Genomic DNA, 23,133 nt, shown 5'->3' with positions numbered 1-23,133 from the left:
GCAGATATGCACTCCCACCCCCAGAACAGCCTGCCTGGGCTCCTAGCAGGAAGAGCCCAGAACTACGCTGCCAAATCGGGGTCCAAGAGCAGGAACCAGAGGTATATACTTCCTGCTCTCAGTGCCAGCCCGAGACTAAGGAGCACCAGCACCTCCTACCTCACCAAACCCTGAACCTCCAAATCTAAACCTTGATATCTACCATTCAACTTACTGCTCATTCCCACCCACACCTCCTGTCCTAAGTCCCGCACGGTCCGCACCTCCCAGCCCAGCCTAGCACAGCCCACATCTGCCACCGCAAGTTCCACGTTGGCACCTCCTGCCCCAAGCCTCATGCCATCCACACCTGCCGCCTGCACCTTATACCTCAACGTGAACCTCTGGCCACAGCCAGAGTACCACGCAGACTGCCCACCCAGGCCCAGTGCAGCCACAGGCCCGAGCACCACTGCACCTCTTTGGGACGGCAGTGAAGTTGGAGAAAACGTATCTGGCCATCATGTCCAGGCAAGTCTCCGTCAGCTCCAGGTGGAGGTTCTTCAGGTTGTCATCCGCCTGGGCCATGGAGTTCTCGTCTGCAGAGCCCAGGCTGGCGCTGGTGAGGGAAGTCTGGATCCTGCTGAGGAGGAGGCACGGGCCTGGTCAGGCCTGTGCTGGCTTGCCTCCATACTACCACCTGGGGCAGAAGCTCCATGCATGCATGTGCCTGGGGCCTGGCCGCACCTACACCTGGCCCCAGGGCACAGCGGCCCAGGCCCTGAGGGTGGCACGGACCACACTGTCCCCAGAAGGCACCTCCTGAGAGACCCAGCTGTCACCAGAGGAGTGGAGCCAATGTGGCCAGCCCAGAAGCACGCAGGGAGTTAGCAGAGCTTCACTGCAGAGCTGTGGTCATGCAGAGGAAGACCAGAGACACCAACCGAGATTGCATTCTGCCCACAGGGCTGGGCTGGGACTCCATGCCCAGGACGGGCAGTGCCTTCCCAGGAGGGACGAGTTGCATATGGGCTTTGTGGACCCTAGATTCACCTCTGAGCTCTGCTAGGAGGAACCTAGTGGGTGGGATCTTTACACAAATTTCACCACTGTTTTCACGTGCCAAATTGTACATGTGCCAATGAATATGCTGGAGAGTTGCTGAGAGGGGTCTCATCTCACAACCACCTCAACCCCCTGCAGTCCACCAATTCCACCCGGCACAGGCCAGCATGAGGCTGGAGCTGAAGCCAAGTGTTAGTGAGGACTGGATGTCACGGGGCCCCCCAGGGGAGGGGCAGCTCCCTGCTCAGCCTGCCTGGGCCAGCAGAGATGCTACAGGGGCGACCTCTTTCAGAACGCTGCACAGTGCCCACAGCCTACAAGGCCCAGACAGCAGAGGACCCAGGCTACCTCCACGAGAGGGCAGAGCTCACAGGGTGGTCCCAGGCCCACTGTCCTACACCGCAGCTACTGGTTCTCTTCTTGGCCGACAGGACAGAAAGCAGCCCTCTCTAGTGCAAAAATGGGAAGGAGGCTTGCTCTAGAGATCGCTCAGAGGCCTGACCCTGAACAGCCTGCACTAGGCATACAGGCCTGTGCCTCGAAGGCAGAGGCAGCTTCTTCACAGTGGGCTCCCTAGTCAGGCCGTTGAGGAAGCTGGCAGATAATACCTGGGGACAGAATGCAACCTTTCCCTCCTCGCCACCAGGCTCCCTGGGCCCTGGGGCTGCGGCCTCCGGTTGGTCGCCCTCTAGCTCCGGCCTGGGTGGGCACGGGCAGGCGATGGAGGTCATGCAAGTAGCCCCATGCACCGCCGCCACCCAGGTGCACCTGCCGGGCTGTCCACAGCCCACACGCCTCTACCTGCGGACCACCTGTTCAGACACACTGATGCTGCGGCACCGGAAGGCCTCGGCTGCACAGCTCTTGCGCTCGTTCACGGGCGGGGAGTGGCTTGAGCCTTGTCTGGGGGGCCTGGCTAGCCTTAAACTACCGAACGGGAGGAAGGGAAGGAGGGAGGGTGCGAGCGAGACAAAGCCACGGCCAGGGAGCCCGCTCCCGAGGAGGGGAGGGCAGGCCAGTAGAGGCGTGAGGAGGGACGGTCACAGGCCACAGGGTCGGATGGAGAGGTCCCACGGGTGAGAGCAACAAGGCACCAAGCCAGAGGGGCAGAAAGCAGGAGAGAAACAGAAAATAAAACGCATGAAATAGGGTTCACAGACAGGACCAAGAAAAGTGAGGCTGTGGGGGGGGCAGTGCCAAAACAAAGACAGCGGGGCCAGTGACACTGAGGATGGTATGCCCACACGGCAGGTTCCAGGCTCTGTGACTAGGCCACACGCCCACAGGTCCCTGTCTGGCCAGATGGGCTATGGTTATTGGAAGAGGGGCCAGTTCTGGACCTGAAGCCCTAGAACCCCATGCCTGAGGCTGCAGCCGCTGGGGCCAAGCCTGCTGCCCGCCCTGTCAGGGAGTGGGAGGACAGCTCTTGTGAAGGCCACACTGAGCTGCTTGTCTGGAAAGTGCCGTATCCCCATGTAGAGAGTGCCAAAGAAGCTGGGGGGGGCACACAGAGAGGGAAGCTGCTTGGTGATACGCACAGGGGACACATGGGCCAGCAGAGCACCCTGAGACACGGCACAAGCGCCTGGGACAGTGATGGAGAAGGGCCAACATGGACAGGGACAGCTACCTACAGGATCCAGGGTCATGGGCAAGGGTCTGCAGACCCCGAGGTTCCTTTTCACCCACACAAAGGTGTCCGGATTCTAAGAAGCCCCAACTGCCATCCAGGATGCAGCCCTGAGCCTGCTCAGCACAGGAGGACCCCAGCCCCAAGCCAACCCCCATGCTGCACCAGGCCCTGGTGACCAAGTCTGCAGATGTGCTCAACTCAGGCTCTGATGCTGGCATGACAAGGGGCGATTCACCTCACGGGCCTAGGGCACTCATTGTTTCTGATGAGCCCACCATGTCTCAGAGGCTGGCACTGCCCACCTCAGCCCATGTCTGCCTACAGATGGCCCTGTACCAAGTGTTTCTGGTCCCTCACACTGGCCTGGAGAGGTGGTCGGCTCCCTGATCCTTGAGTGTCCCCAGTCATCAGCTCATGGCACAGCCCCACACCCTAACCTTGAGATCTGTGGGCCCAGGGGGGCCTCCCACCTTTTGGGTCTCTCGTTGAGACTGGTGCTGCGTGCTCTGAAGCTGTCCTTTTCAGGGGTGTCATCAAAAGACAGGAGGACATTGGAGCGAAGGCCCTGGTGGGGACACACATCAGAACCAGAGGCTGGGCAGCATGGGCCCTAAGGCACCTTCCTCCCTAGGTGTGCCAGGCACTCCCTTCATAAGCAGACATCACATACACCACATATTCCTGCCCAGCACCCTGCTCCAGCCACCACGGGCTGAAGCCAAGCAGGCCCCAGCATTTTGAAGGACACAGGCCCACCTTAGTGATGTAAGGAACAAAGTCTTTCCGGAAGGGGAGGCGGCAGCGGATGAACCACATGGCTATCACATGGTGGGCCAGGCACACGATGTACTGGTTGAACCTAGAAGACAGCATCTGGGCAACCTACTCAGACAACCTACTGGTAAAAATGACAGAGAGGCAGGGCGAACTGCCAGCCGTCAGTGAGAAGGTGCAGGACTGGGCCTGGCAGACCAGGGGCAAAGGTGAGGGGCTAGGGCAGAGGCTGGGTAGAGCCTGGAAGATGGAGTCTACAGGGGGGTCTTGAGATCTTCAAGGATGAGGCCAGCGTGGATGCTCACGAGGGGAGATTTGGGGGTGGAGCCCCAGGGATTCTGGAGCCTGGCACTGGGCTGCCGAGGTGGAGCCTCAGGTGAGGAACCTCGGACTGCAGGCAGAGTCTGGGGCTGGGATGGAGTTGGGGCTCAGCCAGCACTCACTTGGACGGGTTGGTGTAGGGCAGTGAGATGGCAAATACGCTTGCATACTGCTCAGCAGCAAAGTTCCTGTAGAGATGTGGCAGCCGGGCCAGAGCTAGGCATCAGAAGAAATGGTGGTCAAGGGTGCCCATATCATCAGTACCCAAAGCCACCGACCCTGAATGGGGGTTGCTGCCAGCAGTAAAAGATATAACAAGCTTTGTCCAACAGAGCTTCCTGACCCTAGACCTCAGCTCAGAAGGGAAAACAGGGCTGGATCTATAGTGGCTGCAGTCTATTTGTGAGGTTGTTTTTAAAGAACACAGTGAGACTCCAAGACCACAAGCACTTACTTTCTACCCTTTAAAGTCAGCCAGTGCTATCCAGCCCACAACTGCCCCAGCAGAGCCTCTGCCATGGGGGAGACAGAGGAACCAGCTAGGAGGACTGGAATGAAAGGCATGGACAGCACCCCAAAACAAGAGAGAGGCAGCATGTGGGGCGGAGACCCTGCTGTGAGGAGCTGGCTCAGCCCTGCACATCTGGCCACATCTGAGCCATGCATGCAGACATGTGCGCACAAGAGCCCACGTGCAAGCACGCCCCACCCCCACCCATAAGCATGCACATGCCCCACAGGTGCACACACGCGTGCGCCCCTCCCACTCACTGGACAGGAACTCGAGCAGTGGGATGGCCATGCTGGCTGTGGCGGAGATGTGGGTCAGCTTCACGATGAGCACGGGCAGTGCCTTGATGATGACATCAGGCATCTCCACACTGCAGACGGTCAAAGCCACCACACACTGGCTGGCACAGCGGTAGATGAGGCCTTGCTCCAGGCAGTACACCATCTCCCGCTGAGGGGACAGGCGTCTGAGGTCCTGCCCCGGTCAGACACTTCCCACACACACACACTCTTCACCCCACTCCATCCAGAAGGTCAGCTGGCAGGACCACACGCTGACCCTGAGCACACAGTGTCACCCATGACTACAACCACAGTGGGACCCAGCAGCAGACAAAGGACAGTTCAGGTCTTGGCAAACCCTCACTCTTTCCTGCACTGGGCTCCCTGCAAACACCGGAGGCCTCTGAGGAGCAGGGTATCTCCAGTCATGGCCAGTGAGAAATACAACTTCTCAAACCCTGGTTACCCTGGAAGAGCTAAGGTGTCCACAAACTAGGGACTCTGGCTGGAGTTGAACCTAAACAACAGGCACCGCCCTTCCTGATGAAGAGACAAATGGAAGCTAAGCCTAAACTCGGCCCCATGCTGACACATGGCCTGGTGCTGAGTACAAAGGTCAGCGACATGAACATGTTTCAGTGAAATATGGAACCTGAGCTCAGCCAGCACCCCACACCCAGCCCCACAAAGGGTCCCCTACAGCTCAGCCAGCACCCCACGCCCAGACCCCATGGGGTCCCCTACAGCTCAGCCAAATACCCCACACCCAGACCCCAAGGGGTCCCCTACAGCTCAGCCAAGTACCCCACACTGAGCCCCCTACAGGGTTCTCAGCAGCTTAGCCAGTACTCACCACCAGCCCCAACAGCATCCCCTACAGTGCAGTCAGTACCTCACACCCAGCTCCCCACATGATCCCCTACAACACAGCCATTCCCTCACACTTAGGGCCCGCAGTGCCCCCTGCACCTCAGCTGGTGCTCCACACCCAGCCCCTACCCAGGATTCCTTGCAGCTCAGCCAGTGCCCTATATTCAGACCCTCACAGAGTCCCTGATGGAAAATTCCTGCACTTGGGGTAGGGGGTGGAGCCAGGGGAGCCAGGCAGTGCAGGGTCTATGGCCACATGCCCCCTACTCTGAATGCCCAGACTCAAGTCTGCTGACCAGCATGGCCACTTGTCCCAATACTGATACAAACACACCCAGGAACAGTCCAGAAAAAGGTGCTAGTCACTGTGTGCTCACACTCTAGCACCTGGGAAAGCCTTGGCCTTCCAGAACAACATGTGCTCAGAGGCCAGAGACCCAGCCCGGGCTGGCTCGGCCACAGGGTCTGCAGCCACAGTGGGAGGCACGGGTGACACTTGAGCCTCGCAAAAGCCATCCCACGGCACGTTGGCTCAGGCCAATGTCCAGGGTCAGGCTTCCAACATCCTGCCAGAATGCTCACCTGTCCGCTCAGCCTCCTTCCTACCTGTTTAGTTTTGTCCAGGTAGTTGTGGTAGGAGATTAGCGCTGTTAAGACCGGAACAACCGCCAAGTGCAAGTCAGTCCTGGAGAAGCCTTCTGGGGTGCCTCGGAGCCGTTCCAGGGTCTTGGGACCTGAAAGCTGCCCACCACACGAGCCATCAGAAAGCCCGACCCGGGAATGCCAAGCTCGAGAAAGGAGGAGTTAAGCCTGGCACCTCTCTGATCACAGGTCGCTTCTGTTTGATCAGAGAAAGCGAGGAAATCCTGTTCCACATGAGGCCGAATCACAGAAGTGCCAGGGAGAGACAGGTGATGAGAGGTACAGCTAGTACCAGCACTCCAACTCAGGATGGGGGTTCTGCGATTTGCCTCGTGATCTCCAATGAGTGGGGGCGCTCTACGACCTGCCATGAGTGTGGGGGGACCTCATGACTCACATGAGTGGGGGGGCTCCACGACCTGCCGTGAGCTGGGGGAATAAAGTGACCTGAAATGAGCTGGGGGGAGGTTGTGAGCTCCCATGAGTTGGGGGGACTCGGTGACCTGCTGTGAGCTGGGGGGAGGTTGTGAGCTCCCATGAGTAGGGGGACTCAGTGACCTGCCGTGAGCTGAGGAACGCTGTGACCAACTCCAGAATCTCCTGTGAACTGAGAGTCACTGTGTTCTGCCATTGGGGACCCTGTGAAGTACCATGAGCTGGGGGAATCCCATGATCTGATGTGAGCTAGGGGATCCCTGTGATCTGTTGTGAGTCATGGGAAACCCATGATCTGATGTGAGCTAGGGGGATTCCCTTTGATCTAATGTGAGCTGGCAGAACCCCCATGATCTACTATGAGTTGGGGGTCCCCCATGGTCTGCTATGAACTGGGGGGAATCTCATGAGCTGGGGGACCTGCATGATCTGCTGTGAGCTGAGGCATGTGGATAGTATCTAGTATCTTGATATCTACTCCCTCCAGAGGTAGGGCCAATTCACACAAAGGTTTCAGCTCTAGAGAAGACAAGACAGGCAGCCAGGGGCCACTGAGTGGTGAGCCCCACCCCAGACCCGACCCAGCACAAGGAGCTGGGTCACGAACAGGACCCTACCATGGAGCAGAGCGCAGAGGACAGCTGGTCAACGCTGCAGGGGGATGTGAAGATGAGGACTTTGTAGCGCAGGGACTCCGGCAGCTTGCTGAGGACCAGCTTCAGAACTTTCCAGTCCATCTCCTGCAGAGAGCCGGAAGGGGCTCAAACTCAGGCTTCTTAGGTGTGAGGTTGGGGGCAGGACCTTCTGAACTCAGGTCAGTAGTGGGCGGGGGCTCTGAACGCAGATGCTTACTGGTGAAAGATGGCCAGAGTCTCTGTCCAGGGATCTGATTGTTTGAAGCTGGACTGGAGGTCCAGGCCCCACTTTGTCCTGTTCAGACCCTTGTCCTGCTCTTGGCCCCAGAGCCTGGCAGTGCCTGTAGTCCCGGCTCACAGGAGTTCCCTCACTCCTGGAGGGTGGAGGGGCAGCTGACTTCCAGGCTCAGCAGAGTGATGCAAGGTACCATCACTTCTCGCTACCCGTCCCACCCGCAGTTTCTAAGCTCCTGGCTCCCTCCACCCATCCATCAATGATGCCGGGCTGCCTGCCCACTGGCTTCATCCACAGATCTCACCAGAGAAAGGCAACCCCTTTGTGCCTTCCTGTTACATGGTCACTTGAGACATTCAATCGCTGCCTTCTCTCATGACAAAGACAGGGCAGAAGAGCCACAATGAACAGCAAATAAAGTCATTCAGAAGCCCAGACCAGACTGGCCACAGCACAGCACACACCCACACACCCAAACGTGCCCATAAGCTAAGCCAGCTGCCTGTTGTAACCAGAGGGCTCTGGTACCATAGTCCTCCGTGCCAGTGCTCATCTCCTCCTGGAGCCCATTTCTGCATATCCCACATCTTCGTGTTTGGTCCATCACATTGTGTGTATCACCGATTCAGAACCAACCCATAGCAGATCCGCCAGTAGGTTTTCAGAGGCAGTAAATACCACGGAGGAGACTATCTTTTTCCCATGGAGCAGCGAGTGGATCCGAACCACGTGCCTTTGGGTTGGCAGTGCTACTACTACTTATCACAACGCCACCAGAGCTCTTTGGTTCATCCCGAGGCTACGGAAAGGGGCCCATGGCAGTACCCTCCCTACCAATCTCCCATGCAGGTGGTCCTGACTGCCCCTTCCCTTCAGACTGTGACAATGCTCATCAGAGAACTATACCTGGTCTTCATGAAACCTTCCCAGGTTTCACACACGACTCCAGCCACCTTGGGACCCTGCAGCTGCCTGCACCTTCTTCTCAGAGCAGCTCAATATGCAACCTGTTTATCTACCTACACGCCTTGTTCTCGGTACCATAACCACCTTGCAGAGGCAGAAGAGCTTTGCTATACGCCAGGACACCAGCTTGCTGCCTTCAAACAGTAAGTACTCCAGGCTAGCTCAGGGGGCCAGGGGCAGCGGCATGGAGGCAAGCTGACCTCCTGAAGGCAGCAGAACCACACAGAGTCAGAACTAGACCGGTACCCACCCCTGCTCAGTAGAATCTAATGGGGGCGGGGATGTGGGGGGCAAAGACGGGCCACCTCACCTGCTTCAGACACTGCAACAGGACACGGAAGAGCAAGGAATAGGGCAGGTAGCCAAGCCTCATGGTGGCACCTGTGGGCACTGGGCCCGGAGGCCCGGTGGGAGGCGAGAGCGGGCCATTGGCCTTCTTGTCAGAGCTGCGATCAGGCTCCCTATTGGGCAGGGAGAGAAACGAAAGGGCTGAAGCACCTGCCTGCCAGGCAGCGGACAGTATCTCTCCCACTCCTAAAGACGCGGCCTCGCTGCCCAACAGGAGGTCTCCCGTGACCACCAGTCAGAAAACACTGACCCATGGTGGGCATGACTCCTCACCCGCCCCGAGGCCATCTGGCCCCGTGCGGGGACATGCATATACGTACACATGGTCGCAGAGGCAGTAGGGGCTGAAGCGCACAGCACCATCCTTGTTGGGCAGGCCCAGGCGGTGGAGGGAGTCAGCTCGGAGCAGCAGCAGGAAGTCAAAGGCCTGCACAGAGTGTAGAGGGAAGTCTCACTCCAGAGCAGGATGCACAGGCCCAGGAGGGGCCTCTCGTGGCCCCCAGCCCTGCCACCACCTTCCCAGGAGGGCCTAGCGAGGTGGGCGGCAGAGGCAATGGAGCCACAGGTAATCCCGCTGCTGTCCCAGCAAGGCCACCTGCCACCCACCCAGCCGGAAGCCTCCCAGGGAGTTCTTGCTAGTGGCGCCTCCTTACCTGGAGCCGTATGCTGCTGGCGATGGGCAGGGTGTAGGAGTGCTTGTAGTGCAGCTGGAGGTGGCGGACGAGGGTCTCATACACGCGTGCAGCGTGGCTGGCAGGCAAGGCATAGAGCTTAGTCTGGGGAAAGAGCGTGTGGTCACCGAGGGGCAGGGCACACCCACGTGAGGACTGATTCCAGCAGCCCGGGCCACAGCACATGTGCTGGTTCTCATGGTGATGAGCTTGTCCAAGTCAGCGTGTGGGAGAGCCCATGGTCATCCAGTGACTGGGATGTCAGGGCCTTTGCACACAGCCACTACACTCTGGACTCTCCCAGGAAATAGCTGCAGCAGGACAGCCAGAAGACGGAAGCCAGAGACCCACCTGCAGGATGACCAGGAGCCCCAGGACAGCGGTCTTCACGTCTTCCAAGGAGGCCGAGTAAGCAGGTATGTCCCTTTCTTCCAGCTCGGGGGGTGGGGTCAGTGAGCGAGCAATCACCTATGAAGAAAAGTCACTTTCTCAGGCCCCAGCTCCTGTAGATCGTCACCAGGATGGCCAGTGACCTATCCTCCTGTTTCTCAAAACACCATGTGTGTGCACTGCGCAGCTGAGGCATAGAACAGAGAAGCCAAGGCTCCCCGTCGCTCAGCGTCAGCCAAACAGTAAGATGGGGCTCTGAGGGGAAGGGCAACACCAGTGAGGCACCCTTTGCCTGGTGGAGAACTACCGACCACACAGGCCAGAATAGGGCACCTGCCCAGGATAAAGTCCAGGAAGCCGGAAGCGGCAGCCAGAGGATGAATGGAAACAAGACTCAGGGAGTACATGGGGAGTTAAAGCTGCATCCTGGGTGCTGTGATTAATGATACAGAAAGGGAGCTGTGTAAAACAGCTGAATGGAAGCCCACATGCTTGTTAACTCCCCCTGAAACCCCAAGAGAAGGACACAGCAGGGGCACCATGGGCCCTCTCAACCCATGCAAGGTGGCCACAGCTCAGCCAGCCTGTCCTGCAGACCCAGCGCGCGTCTGTCACAGGCACCCAGTGGCCCTCACTTTCTCGATGATGTCCAGCAGGCTGTTGAAGTGGTGGGTGTGACAGCCTTCCGCCAGGTCTACCAGCAACTGGGTGGCCAACTTGCGGACCTGCGGATCCTTGTCCTCCGGGATGTGGGAGAGCTGGGAGATGACCACTGAGTTGATGAGTTCCTCCTGCAGCACAGGAGGGTGTGGGGTGAGCTGTGTGTCCAGGCAGGCGTGGAGACATGTCACCTTCAGCATGCACTGGGCACACACCTCGTAGAACTGCCTGTTGATGAGCAGCACGAAGGACAAGACATCCAGCACTTTGATCCGCACGGCACTGCGGGACTCGCTCCTGGGGAGGAGGGCACACCACTGGCGGCGACCACGTACCACTGCCCACCTGTACCCTCCAACAATCACCATTCCCCAGGCCTCCCAGATAGCTGTGGAGGGGAAAGGCACACTCTCATGGTCTCACTGGAGGATCCCAGCATGCTGGGAACTAACAGTCCCTTGCTGTCAGAGAGCTGGGCCTATCTGAGATGGAGAGGACAGTGAGGCCACTGGTCAGCACTGGGCTCTGGGGCCTCAAAGCAGGCTGGCTACCTGAAGAAGCGCTCCATGAGCTGCTGCAGGTTGTGGATCCAGCCGTCCTTGGCCGGGTGGATGGACTGCGCCCTGTAGGTGATGAGGTTCAAGAGGGAGGACTCCTGCCAGAGAAGAGAAGCTGGTGTGATACCTGCTCCACCTGCCCAGAAGGTTCCCATACCAGGACTCAGGAATAGGGTAAGCCAGGGGACAGCAGCAGCCTTGGCCCCATCCAGGAGCCCCCACAGGACAACAGAAGCTGGGCTGTGTGAGACAACTGGCAGAATTCCCACACCAAAGTCCTGGCAGCAAACACGCGCTCCTGGCTAAAGGCCTGCTGGCACTCAGGGGCAAAGGTTCAGGCAAAGGAATCCCAAGGTTGAAGAGCCCACAGCACCAGCACACGGGGGAAAGATGCTGAGAAATGAGCTCCTGTGGTGGCAGAACCCCCACCACTGTGGTGGGGGTGCAGATGTCCTGAGAAAGGAGGCCCTGAGGTGGAAAAGTCCACACTACCGAAGCCTGAAGGTAGAGACGCCGAGAAACGAGTCCCCGAGGGGAAAAGCCAGCACTAGGAGCACCAGGAACCAGTGGCAGAGCTGCACTGCCACCAGCTTGCAGGGCACAGATGTGCATCAAGCAGCAAGTCCCTGTTGCAGTCAGGGCCCCACCACCTCCAACCCAACCTGTGCAGAAGACGTACTGGTGCTGGTGCTGTGTGCCCCTGCTGGGGCCATCCTTGCATTTGATTTACTGGTCCTGACTTATTGGTCCTAGCATGGCACAGAGCTGCACCTCTGATGCCAAATGCCCAGTACACTTTTCCAGGCCTGCAATACAGGGCTTTCCCTACCCATGAACCCCAAAGCCCAGCCCCAGGAGAGTCTCACCGGTCTCTGGTTGGCACATCGTTCAATGAGCTCAAAGTATCTTTCTTGGGAGCCATGGAACTCGTTCTGGTCACACAGTTCCTCCACTGTTGTCAACAAGTCGTGCACGACAGTTCGGAGCTCTGGGCTTTCAAGGCTCTGCCATTTTAGGGGAAGTGGGGTGAATCATGTGGTGAATCTGCCCTGGGTGCCATACCCACATGCAAATGAACACTGCACATTTAAATGAGGTCTGCTGCGGCCATCCAGCCCGCTCCCTGGCTTGTGCACACAGGTCTAGGCCCCACCTGCAGCTGCTGGAGCAGACGCTCAATAATGCTCAATAGAATGTCCCAGGTCACCGCCTGCAGCTCCTTTCTGTATTTCTTGATAAGCCGGGTGATGGAGAGGACGATCTCATAGGACACCACCTCGTTAGGGCAGGTCATGGCCTAGAACACAAACATGGGCCCCACGGGGTCAGCCGCCGCACACCCACAAGCCTTCTGGCTAGCGTGGCCCCCACTCAGAGGTACTGAGGAGCTCCAGCACAGCCAGGGAGCCCTGGTGGCACAGCACGTTATGGGTTGCACTAACCCGAAGGTCAGCCACTTGAATCCACCAGCCGCTGCTGAGGGAGAAAGACAGTCTCCTCCTGTACAGGCTTGGAAACGAGATGGAGGGTCCCTGTGAGCCGCAACCCACTGGATGGCAGTGGGTTTTTGGTGTCTGGCCCAGCCAGGGTCTACCTCCACAAAGCCTGACGCAGCCTCATATGACCCTGGCTCCCCAGATCAGGAAACACAAAAGTTCTGGCCTCAATGCCAAGACCAGCCCATGCGCTACACCCCACACCAGGAGTGAGAGCCCAGCAGAGAGAGCTGCGTCCAGAAAGACCTGTGTCCCCCACTGAGCAGCTCTCCCAGGGAGGAGATTGCCTGGCTCACAGGGCACCATGGGAAAGATGCCTGGGTCCTGGGGGTACATCCTGAGAGCACAGAGGCACAACCACAGTGAGGTTGAGACCACGTCCCAAGGAGACAGGCGTCAGAGCATTCTAACACTAGTCTGAAGGAGAGGACACTCCCAGAATCTGACACCTAGTAGTACAAAACCTTGTGCAGTGCAAAAGCAAGAATCTGGCCCCTTGGACAGGGCTTCCCAGTGGCCTGCGCCATAGTGAGCCCCACCACCACACCTCAGAAGCCACGGTACCTTATAAAACGATGGCAGCACAGATGTTGGGGAGTTCTTGAGTGAGTAGAGGCGGTGGGCCCCCCAGAGCGCCATGCCAACAAAGAACACAGCTCCTCTCAACAGAGGGACATCCTCCATGTAGGCCCTGAAAGCAAATGTGTCGGGCAGAACAGTACATGAGCAGTGTGAGGAGAGGCCCAGGTCCCGGCGGCCCCCATGGTCCCCTGTACCCATGGGCTGTGCAGGAAGAGGAAGGTTCACAGAGCAACCAGCATCTAGCTGATGTGCTTTTTCATTCAACATCTGACCCTGGCCTATGCCATGGCCAGAGAGAGATGAGGAGGGCCTTGGCCTCAGGAGACACTGCCTGGGTCAGAGGCTAATACAAGCAAATGCTGAACATCCACCTCAAATCACAAGTAAATTCAACCAAACTGTTTCACTCAAACCACTCCAGAAAACAGAGAAGCAAAGAGCACGTCCTAATTCATATGATAAATTCAGCATTGTTTCTATATGGAAGCCGAGCAAAACTAACCCAAACCCAGCACCAACGAGTCCAACTCATAGCACACGTGTCTCAGGCTGTGCATCTCCACAGGAGACTACTTAGTCTCACTCCCATGAAGAGGCTGATAGGATCGAACAACCAACCTGTAGGGTAGCAGTCTAAACAGACACAGGTGTTACAAAAGAAAAAGCCACACAAGATCCCTTGTGAACACACACATTCTCAAAAATACCCTAGCTCCCAGAATTCAACAGTGTAGTCCAAGAACTGATGGACCATGTGAACTTCAGCCTCTAGGACCCTGGGACCAGAACACCTACATGCTACTTGGCTACCACTGTTGACCACTCTCCAAAAGGGATGACAGCAGAAGGTGCTGGACACAGAGGGGGAAAATGTGGTCCAATAGACTGGCAGCACGAGCACAGGACACACACACTCTGGCTTTGGGGAGACCTTCTAGTACAGGGGCCTTGGTCAGCACCAGTGAAAAGCCAGCCTGCATACACGCACCTCACGGACCACCTCTTTGAGACAAGCCCACCCCTCACCTGTCCTCCATGATGCGGCACATGTTGTAGATGGCACTGTGGCCCAGATGGGTCCCAAGGAGATTACGCATCAGCTGGGACACAGAAGATACCACCGTTAGGGCCCACAGAAACAGACCCAACCGCCCAGCCCCTCTGGAACTTTGCTCGCCAAGATCCCAACTACCATGCTCCCCCAGATACAGGAAAGCAAAGTCCCCTGATGCCAGCTGCCTGGGCAGGTGTCACCTGCTTCCCTCCACAGGCCATCCTGGACATCACACAGATGGTCCCTAGGGAATAACTCTCCAGCAGGAGCCCCTAAGCACCCACCTTCCAGCAGGGCTCACAGAGCTCCTTGACGTTGATGGTCCGGCACAGCGTGACGATGAAGAGGGGCAGGCTCTCGGCGGGCAGACAGTTGTAGCAGACTACCGCATCCAGCACCTGCAAGGACACCTGAGGGGACAGCAGGTGGACACGCTGCCCACATGCATCCCTGATCCCCCAGACTCTGTCCTGCAGCCCACACCTGCCCTGGCCCCACAGCCCTGGGAACCCCAAGGGGGAGCAGCTGGTGGGGAAACTACACACCAGGATGGTGGCTGGTGAATACTATATCAACGAGCTTTGGGGTTTTTTTCCAATTATAGCAAAAAGGCAAAGCTCATAATTTGCTGGGTCAGTGATATAAACTCATTAGCTGCTCCAAGGGAAAGACAGGCCGTCTCCTCCCCAAAAGATGTGCAGCCTCACTAACCCCACGGAGAGTCACTGAGTCAGAAAGGACTTGGCAGCAGCAGAACCTTTTTGTGGTTTTTTGGTAAAAAGCGAACAAAGCACTTGGCAGGTCATTGTTTTAATTGGGGTTTAACACATACTGGTGTACCTCGCTTTACTGAGCTTGACTTTTATCACACTTTGTAGGAACTGCTTTCTCTTTAAATGGAAGATCGACAGCACCCCTGCTTTGAGCAAGGCTATTGGCGCCATTTTCCCCACAGCACACGTCTGCTTCAGCCCCTGGGTCACACGCCGGGCATTCTCACAGCATCCCAGACGCTTTTCACCGCGCCACTGTACACTCAACAGATTGGAACTGAAGTCAAATCAAACCCACTGCTCTCACGTCGATTCTCCTCAAGGCACCCTGCTGGGTCTATGAGGCTGAGTCTGTGTGAGGAGACAGCCCATCCTCCTGCCAAGGAGTTGCTGGTGGACACACCTTTAGTTAGCAACTCTGACGTGGGACACACCACACCGAGGGCTCTTTTAATAAACTACAAAGCAAATAGAACTTTCAAAAGCACTGGGAGAGCAAACTGCGCATGTGAGTTCGTGAGTTCTTTATTGTGGCCGTCATATCCCAGCACAAGTCTGGCCCTCCGAGGACAGCCTATACGATTTGATGGCATCCACCATACTGCATAACCATCTCACATATCTACTTCCAAATCCTTCCACTCCTATTAACAAGAACTTCAAAGCCAAACTCAACACCACTGAGGCAATTTAGACTCACAGAGATCCCATGTGACAGACCTGAACTGCCCCCAGAGAGTTCCCAAGGCTGTAAATAACGTCTCTCCGCAAAGCTGTACATTTTCACAGATGCAGACTGCCATGCTTTTTCTGTGGGGCTGCCAGCCAATTCTAACCACTGAACTTGAGATTAGCAGGTGATCTCAACTACTTCACTCCCCGGGATTCTCTTAAGAACTTGCTGTTAGGTGGCGTCAAGCCAATGACTCACAACATCCTTCTGAATCATGCCGTATCTTGCATCATTCTCAAGACCTCAGATGTGCTTGAACCCACTGTGTCACTCCATCTTGCTGAAGGTCTTCCTCTGACCCTTCCCAGCATGCTACCTTTTTTTAGGACTGGCAATTCCTGTCAATGTGCCCAAAGTATGTGAGACAGTATCACATCCTCATCTAAGAACTGTTGTTGTTGTTGTTGTTATGTGCCATCGAGTTGCTTGTGACTCACTGCGACCCTATGTAGAAGAGCTCTAAACGCTATTCTATCCTGTGCCAACCTAGCCATCTCAACAGCACTCATTCCCACCATCCAAGTCACAGAATCGATCCATCTCATCAAAGGTCTTCCTCTCCTTCACCGCCCCTCCACTCTGCCAAACATGATGTCCCTCTCCAAGGACCAGTCCTCCTTGCAACATGCCCAAAGTATGTCAGACGAAGTTTCAGAATCTTTGATTCCAAGGAACATTCTGGCTTCACCCTCTCCAGGGCAAAACTGTTTGTTCTCCTAGCAGACCATGGTATATTCAGTACTCTTCTCCAGCACCACAACTCAAAGGCATCAATTCTCCTTCTAGCATCCCTAGTCACTGTCCAACTCTCTGAAGCATAAAACGCAATTGCGAAGACTATAGCCTGGATCAGGTGCACCTTAGTCTCCAGCCTGATGGCATTGCTCTTCAGTACGCTGGAGAGATCCCTCACAGCTGACTTTTCCCAATGCAATTCGTCTCTTGATTTCCTGGCTGCTGTTACCAAGAGTGTTGACTGTGGAGCCAAGTAAACGAAAACTGTCAACTATCTCTCTTCACCATCCATACTGATGCTGCCAATTGGTCCGGTGGTGAGAATTTTTGTTTTTCTGATGTTGAGCTTTAATTCATATAGGAGGCTGCAGTCCTTGACCTTCTGCAGCAAGCGATTCATGTCCTCCTCAGTTTCAGCAAGCAGGGTTGTGTCATCAGCATAACACAGGTTGTTGATGACTCTTCCACCAATCCTGATGCCACATTCCTCCTCGTATAGCCCAGGGTCTCGGATGATCTGTTCTGCATACAGATTGAAAAGGTATGGAGACAGAATACATCCCTGATGGATCCCCTTCTTGATTTTGAACCATGTAGTGTCTCCTTGCTTTGTTCTGACGACTGCTTCTTGGTCCAAGTATAGGTTTTATATTAGCACAATCAAATGTTCTGGGATCTCCATTCTTCTCAGAGTCAGCCACAGCTTGTTGTGATCCATACAGTCAAAAGCCTTTGCATAGTCAATGAAGCACAGATAGACATTCTTCTGGTATTCTTTGCTTTCTGCCAAGATCCATCTAACATTGGCTATAATATCCCTAGTATCACGATCTCTTCTAAATCCAGCCTGCACATCTGGCAGTTCTCTGCTGACATATTATTCCAAATATTTTTGGTTAATTTTCAGCAGAATCTTGCTTGCATGTGATATTAATGATATTGTTCGATAATTTCTGCACTCCGTTAGGTCACCTTTCTTTGGAATGGGAACAAATATCGATCTTTTCCAGTCAGTTGGCCAGCTGGCTGTAGAGACCCCTAAATGCTGCTGCCTCCTGAATTCATGTATCCCTATGGCGATCACCCCCACTGCACTCCTGAGGTTGAGGGGGACCAGTCCACTTCACCTAGCTCACATGCCAGTGTATGGCCGAACAGGAAGGGACCGTGGAGCCACTGTTCACGACCTCCCCATAACACGCCCTCCCGGAGAGAAGTTACTGACCTCGATGTCAACAGAGGACACAGTCTGGATGCACAGCAGACAGATCATCCTGCGGGGAGAGGAGGAGGTGAGCGCAGACAACATGACCAAGAATCTGCCTGGACCTTCTAACTCGTCATCAGCACGAGCCAGGCAGAGTCTAACCTTTACAGATCTCACAGCGTGAAATTAATGGCAGCAACAAAAACATACATAATATCCTAAGTGCTGGTAAAAAGAAGAAATTCAGTGGTACAATGTTATGTGTTGGGCCAATAACCAAAAGATTAGTGGTTTGAATCCACCAGGCCCTTCACAGGATAAAAATGGACAGTTTCCTCCTACAAAGTTGTACGGCCTAGAAACCAAATGGAAGGGGCCACTCAGTGACAGTGGCTCCGTTTTTTTCTGGGGATTAAAAAGAAAAAGAATCCACCAGGCATCAAGTGAATGAAGTCTGTATTTGCAGATGATGAACAAAACGCTGGCAGTTCAAGTCCCACCAGGTGGTCAGAGGTAGAAGGAGGAGTCTGTTAATAAAGCAAAGTCTGGAAACCCTGGAGGGAAGTTCTACTTGTTCTACAGGGGTCTCCCAGGAGCTCTGGGAGTCAGGTGGCTTAGCAGTAAGGAATCGTGCTGAAAAACACAAAGGTATGCTGTTTAAATCCCCCAGCTGCTTCACAGGAGAAAGATGGGCAATCTCTTCCCATGTGATTCACTGCAAACCCCCAGCCTCTCTGAGGAAGAAAAATGAAACTATTTTTCCTGACAAGCCCTTGATGACCTAGTGGATAAAGTGCTTGAGTGCTGGCTCAAAGGCTGGAGGTTTAAATCCACCAGCTGCTCTGCAGGAGAAGGATGTGGCGGCTGGCTCCTGTAAAAGATTTGCAGGCTTGGATCCCTGTGGGGCGGTACCACCCTATCTGCTCTTCAGCAGTGGGTGTCTCTAACTCCAACCTGTCCACCTCTGATGGAGATGTCACCTCCATTCTCCTGCAGAGAGGAACCCGAGACCTATGCTGACTGCCCTGGAGTCACAACCCTGAGTCTGTCTTACTGAACCATGGACGCGATGTATTCATCAAGGTAACAGCTGTTGAACTTGACAAGGTTCACAAGGACGAGCAAGAACTCCGAGGACAGGCCAATGTTCATCCACTGCAGGACGAAGTCAGCTGTGGAGAAGGGGTATGGTCAGCACAGCCCACGATCCCCACTTCCACGCCTCCAGCCCTGCCATGGGAGGCCTGTGCATGAAGCACTTCACAATGACAGGCAGACCACCTGCTGGAGCCCCAGGGAGCTGGGCCAGGGGCCACATAGAGGGGACCTTGAGCTGGGACAACAGTGGCTACGAGTTACAATGGAGCCCTGGCCCCCAGAGTAAGGGGATGTGGCAGTCAAGGGACATGTGTCCCGCAGGCCAGCTCCTGCCTCCAGGAAGAGCAGAAGTGAGCACCTGGCCTCCAGCCACTCCACCTCTGCAGGACACCCGAGAGGCCGGTGCACCTGCCTGGAGGTGGACCAAGCCCAAGATGGGGGCCATGTCTGGGGACAGAGCAGCAGAGCTCTCTACTTCTGACTACTTCTGCCCCCACCCCCACTCCTCCTCTTTCCCCATGCAGTCAGAAATCTCAGAGCTGAGAACCACTATACAGAGAGCTAAGCAGGGGTGAGGCGCACAGGGCAAGGAGGGTGAGAACACACAGCCAAGGGTCCTCTGGGCAGGCCTTCAGGATGGGCAGTGCCCTCTTAGACTGTGACCCTCAGTCACACCTCCTCACACTTAGAACACACACATTAGCTGCTTTCCCCAGGATCCTGAGTCTGAAGGTATCATGGATTGAACTGTGTTCTCCTAGACACATATATTAATGATATAATGTAGGAGTTATGCAATACTCTCCCATGATCTGATCAGTCAAGCAGTAGTAAAAGGATTAAAGGTGGGATGTGACACTGCCCCTAATACTAGCCCAGATCTGATGTCAGTGGAGTTTCCTTAGGGTGTGACTTCTAACACCTTTTATCTCATGAGAGTTAAGATGGAGGAAAGTGAACAGCGAGAGAAGACCCACAGAAAGAACTGCCAGGAGTGGAGTGTGTCCTCTGGTCCTGAGTCCCTGCCCTCGACACTGGACAAGACCAGGATTCAGATCTGCAAGGAGCGCTGGACTTTGAGATGCTGAAGGAAATAAGGGTCCCCCTTCCAGGAACACCAGAGAAAAGACGTTCCATAGAGCGAACACCCTGAATTTGGACTTCTAACCTCCTAAACAGGGAGAGGATTAACTTCTGTTTGTTAAACCACCCTTTTGTGGCATCTCTGTTACAGCAGCCCTACAGAACTAAAACTGAGAGCCCAGAGCGAGGCTCACATTTGTCTTTTAGTAAGTCTCTGAGGAATTCCATTCTGGTCTAGGCCTGCTCTGGGGAGCTGACGATCAGAGTCCGAGGGTCACTGTGCAGTACAGTGTCCCCCTCAGAAGACAGCCAGCATACCAGATTAAATGTGATCACCAAGGCTAAGGAAACTCACAGGCACCAAGGCACCCACCTAGCTCTTCTTCCAAGTAGGTTATGTGTCTCCCGTTGTCGGTGAGAGCTTTGAACACTTCCAGCCTCTCGTGCAGGTCTTCCTTGGAGGGGTAATCCTTGATGACTTTGAAGAACAGGGCACGCAGCACACCAAGGCGATCCCCCTGGGGACAAAACCTTAGGGCACTAGAGCCCAGCTAGCTAGGACCACATAGCCTGGCTGTCCAAGTTGCTGACAAGTTCAAGGAGTGCCATGAGTGTCAAGGTTCCAATACAGGAACCTAACTAGGAGTTGAGGAAGGACAAGAGGGGCTGAGTCAGGGGCGCACCACACTGGACATCAGGTGGAAAACATCCATACAGACCTACAACACACCTTAGCCTTCGGCTCTAGCCCTCAACACAGCCCCACATGACCACCAGCCCCACCGCACCGCCCAGCCCCACATAACCACCAGCCCAATTCCTTAGCTGAGCCCGTATCTCCTGGGCCACACTCCTAGGCCTCACCCCACAATCCCTCTGCTCTGTCCCTCACCCGAGCCCGTTACCACTCAGCCCTCACCCAGGGCCCCACATGCAGTGCAGCCAAGGACTAGTCAATGGGCAACTGTTCTCAAGTTCAGCACCCAACTCATACCTGGCCCTGCACGATGGCCTTCAGCAGGGCCAGTACTGCATGGCGGGCCTCCGGCGGGCGATCAGGCTGCAGCAGGTCTGCAACGGCATTCCAGAGCGCTTCCACAGCATACTGCAGAGGGGACGGGCAAGAGGACACAGTCAGCACAGGTCATGGCACAGCCACGGCATCCCTGCCTCAGAACTAGTCCCTCCACGGCCCGGGTCAGGTGTCTCCCACAGACACAAACACACAGGGCCTCAGAGACCTGGCTGCTGTCCACCAGGACAGGGGCACAGGGCAGGACGCGAGCTGGGTCACAGTCCCCCTCCTGTACCTATACAGGCAACTTCCTGCAAGGCATCACCAACAGCAGGCTGCACACCACAGGCTGCCCAGGTAGGGAGAGCTGGAGGATACCTGCGCTGACTAAATATGACGACGTCTGTGAGGTGCAAGAGCACCAAGCAGTAACTGCTTCCAAAAAGGCGGTAAAAGAGGTACCCCGACTTGCTCTCTGACTGTGCTCCATTCTGATACGTCCTCTTCCTGACAGGTAAGCCACACATCTCTGTAAGCCGCTGCAGAACTACTTTCTGAGATCCGCTCTCCACCCCTACCAGCAACAGCCAGGGCTCAAGGCCCTTTTAGAAGCTTGTCCTTCAGTGAGGCGAAGGCTTCTTGTCATTAGTTGCCGCTGTGTGGTCTCCAACTCAGATTGCTGCCCAGTCCTGAGCCTCCTCACACCTCCGTCTTGCTTAATCCCACTGTTGCAGTCACTGTGTCATGGAAGTCCGTAACTATTTCTCCTCGCTCTGAGCCTCCCCAAATCCTCACAGGAAGGTCTTCACCACCCGAAAACTTTACTCCATTCGCTTCACTAAGACAGACGCCACGTGGAGAAGGCAACTTTTCCCCAGCCACACGCTGAGTGCCTGCAGTCTTCTGGCACTGTATCAGACAACATTCCACCGGGAATTCAAGCTGCTTAACTCGTCATTACTTCAGAAGTGGATAGCCAGGCCAGCTTCCCTCCAATGAAACCTGTCCACATGGATGACTCTGCTGATGTCTGAAATATCAGTGGCATAGCTTCCAACATCACAGCAGCACCCAACCCACCAATGTCACAACTGAAAGGCCTCATTTCCCCAAAAGAGTGCCAATCAGCCCACTGGCAAAGTGAGCTCTGTACAACGCACACAAAAAGAACAAACGGGCTTTCAAACAGCACAAGTACAGGCAAACCTACCTCCTCAAATTTCTTTGTTTTTGCTACTTCACAAATCTGCCCTATGACCCGGATCCTGTTGTTCAGACCACACTCAACACTTAGTTCCTGGAGAGAGATGAAAAGAGAAAATGCAAATAGGGCCTGCCCACAAGCCACAGGTCCACTTAACTACTTATCACAAACCCTCTGAGGACTGCCTGCCATGTTCATTCCAAGACTGGAGTCTCTTGGAAAGTAGATCTTACTGAAAACAAGTTTACTTCTATAAAAATCAAGCTCCAGTGGTCTAGGGGGTAAGAAGCTGCCCTGTCAACCCAAAGGCGGGCAATTCAAATTCACCAGCTGCTCTAACTTACGAAGAGGGGCCGTGTCCTCCCCGAGTGATTTACAGCCTCTAGAAACCCGCTCGAGGGTCAGGTGTGAGTCTGTTCCACCCCCACAGCAATGAGAAGCTGCAATAACCAATCACGGGAAGCACATGCCTAAGGATAAAAGCCAGAAGCAGGAAGGGGTAGACAGAAGAGCTAATGGAAATGAGAAGCACAGGAAGAGGGAGAAAAGTTCAGTTATACTGTGGGTACAATCAAAAGTTTTGAAACAAAATAAGTATAAATGAAAACCAATTTACTTTGTAAACTTTCACTCAAATAAAAATTTTAAAATAACAAATTTGTAGGGATAAAGAAGGGGAAAGGAGGAAATTATGCAATAATGAATATTAAAAAAACAAAGTGAACTGGAGAAGGGGAATAGGAGAAAATGCAACAATGAATGAATGAAAATCCAACTTCTCTGTAAACTTTTGTTAAAATCACACTTTAAAAAAACGTAAATTTTTTAAAAATTACATAAGTGCATCTAAATTCCAAAATCAATCTCCACAATAGTCTACATGTTTCCTATCGCCAAAGGAGCCATTTAGAGTAGTGAGAGAAGATCTTCATCCTGAAACCTACAGCGTCCCTTTTCAGCAGGAAGTAGCTAAGAGAATACGCCATCCCCTTTCCCTTATGAATCAGGGTGAAGTCTCTCTCAGGGAGGAGTGATAGGGAATGGCAAAGGACACAATGACAAAGGAGATTAATCAGAACTAGTTTTGACAAGCACTGTTGCAATGGGACAATTAAAATAGACTTTCCCTGTGACTTCATCCATAGCCACTGGTGAGAGTCAGCGCCCAGAGCCATCAGGG

General features: G+C 54.7%; 1 protein-coding gene across 1 annotated transcript in view; it reads right to left on the bottom strand.

Annotated features, from left to right (window-relative positions):
- TSC2 (tuberous sclerosis 2) overlaps positions 1-23,133 on the bottom strand; it is a 50,063-nt gene that overhangs the window by 6,565 nt on the left and 20,365 nt on the right. Inside the window, exons 2-26 of the mRNA XM_006893877.1 lie at positions 21,960-22,046; positions 20,729-20,839; positions 20,108-20,252; positions 18,608-18,725; positions 17,572-17,620; positions 14,390-14,515; positions 14,078-14,151; positions 13,034-13,160; positions 12,127-12,270; positions 11,840-11,977; positions 10,968-11,071; positions 10,632-10,713; positions 10,392-10,547; positions 9,718-9,834; positions 9,349-9,471; positions 9,016-9,122; positions 8,658-8,808; positions 7,129-7,251; positions 6,041-6,175; positions 4,544-4,733; positions 3,895-3,988; positions 3,434-3,536; positions 3,148-3,242; positions 1,846-1,971; positions 458-622 (exon numbers count right to left, since the gene is read on the bottom strand). Of these exons, the coding sequence (XP_006893939.1) occupies positions 458-622; positions 1,846-1,971; positions 3,148-3,242; positions 3,434-3,536; positions 3,895-3,988; positions 4,544-4,733; positions 6,041-6,175; positions 7,129-7,251; positions 8,658-8,808; positions 9,016-9,122; positions 9,349-9,471; positions 9,718-9,834; positions 10,392-10,547; positions 10,632-10,713; positions 10,968-11,071; positions 11,840-11,977; positions 12,127-12,270; positions 13,034-13,160; positions 14,078-14,151; positions 14,390-14,515; positions 17,572-17,620; positions 18,608-18,725; positions 20,108-20,252; positions 20,729-20,839; positions 21,960-22,046 (2,990 nt within the window). The remainder of the gene's footprint in view (positions 1-457; positions 623-1,845; positions 1,972-3,147; positions 3,243-3,433; positions 3,537-3,894; positions 3,989-4,543; positions 4,734-6,040; positions 6,176-7,128; positions 7,252-8,657; positions 8,809-9,015; positions 9,123-9,348; positions 9,472-9,717; positions 9,835-10,391; positions 10,548-10,631; positions 10,714-10,967; positions 11,072-11,839; positions 11,978-12,126; positions 12,271-13,033; positions 13,161-14,077; positions 14,152-14,389; positions 14,516-17,571; positions 17,621-18,607; positions 18,726-20,107; positions 20,253-20,728; positions 20,840-21,959; positions 22,047-23,133) is intronic.

The sequence above is a fragment of the Elephantulus edwardii genome, unplaced genomic scaffold (assembly GCF_000299155.1).
Source record: "Elephantulus edwardii isolate Elephantulus edwardi_28Jun2011 unplaced genomic scaffold, EleEdw1.0 scaffold00132, whole genome shotgun sequence".
Lineage (NCBI taxonomy): Eukaryota > Metazoa > Chordata > Mammalia > Macroscelidea > Macroscelididae > Elephantulus > Elephantulus edwardii.
This window is presented reverse-complemented; position numbering and strand designations above follow the sequence as displayed.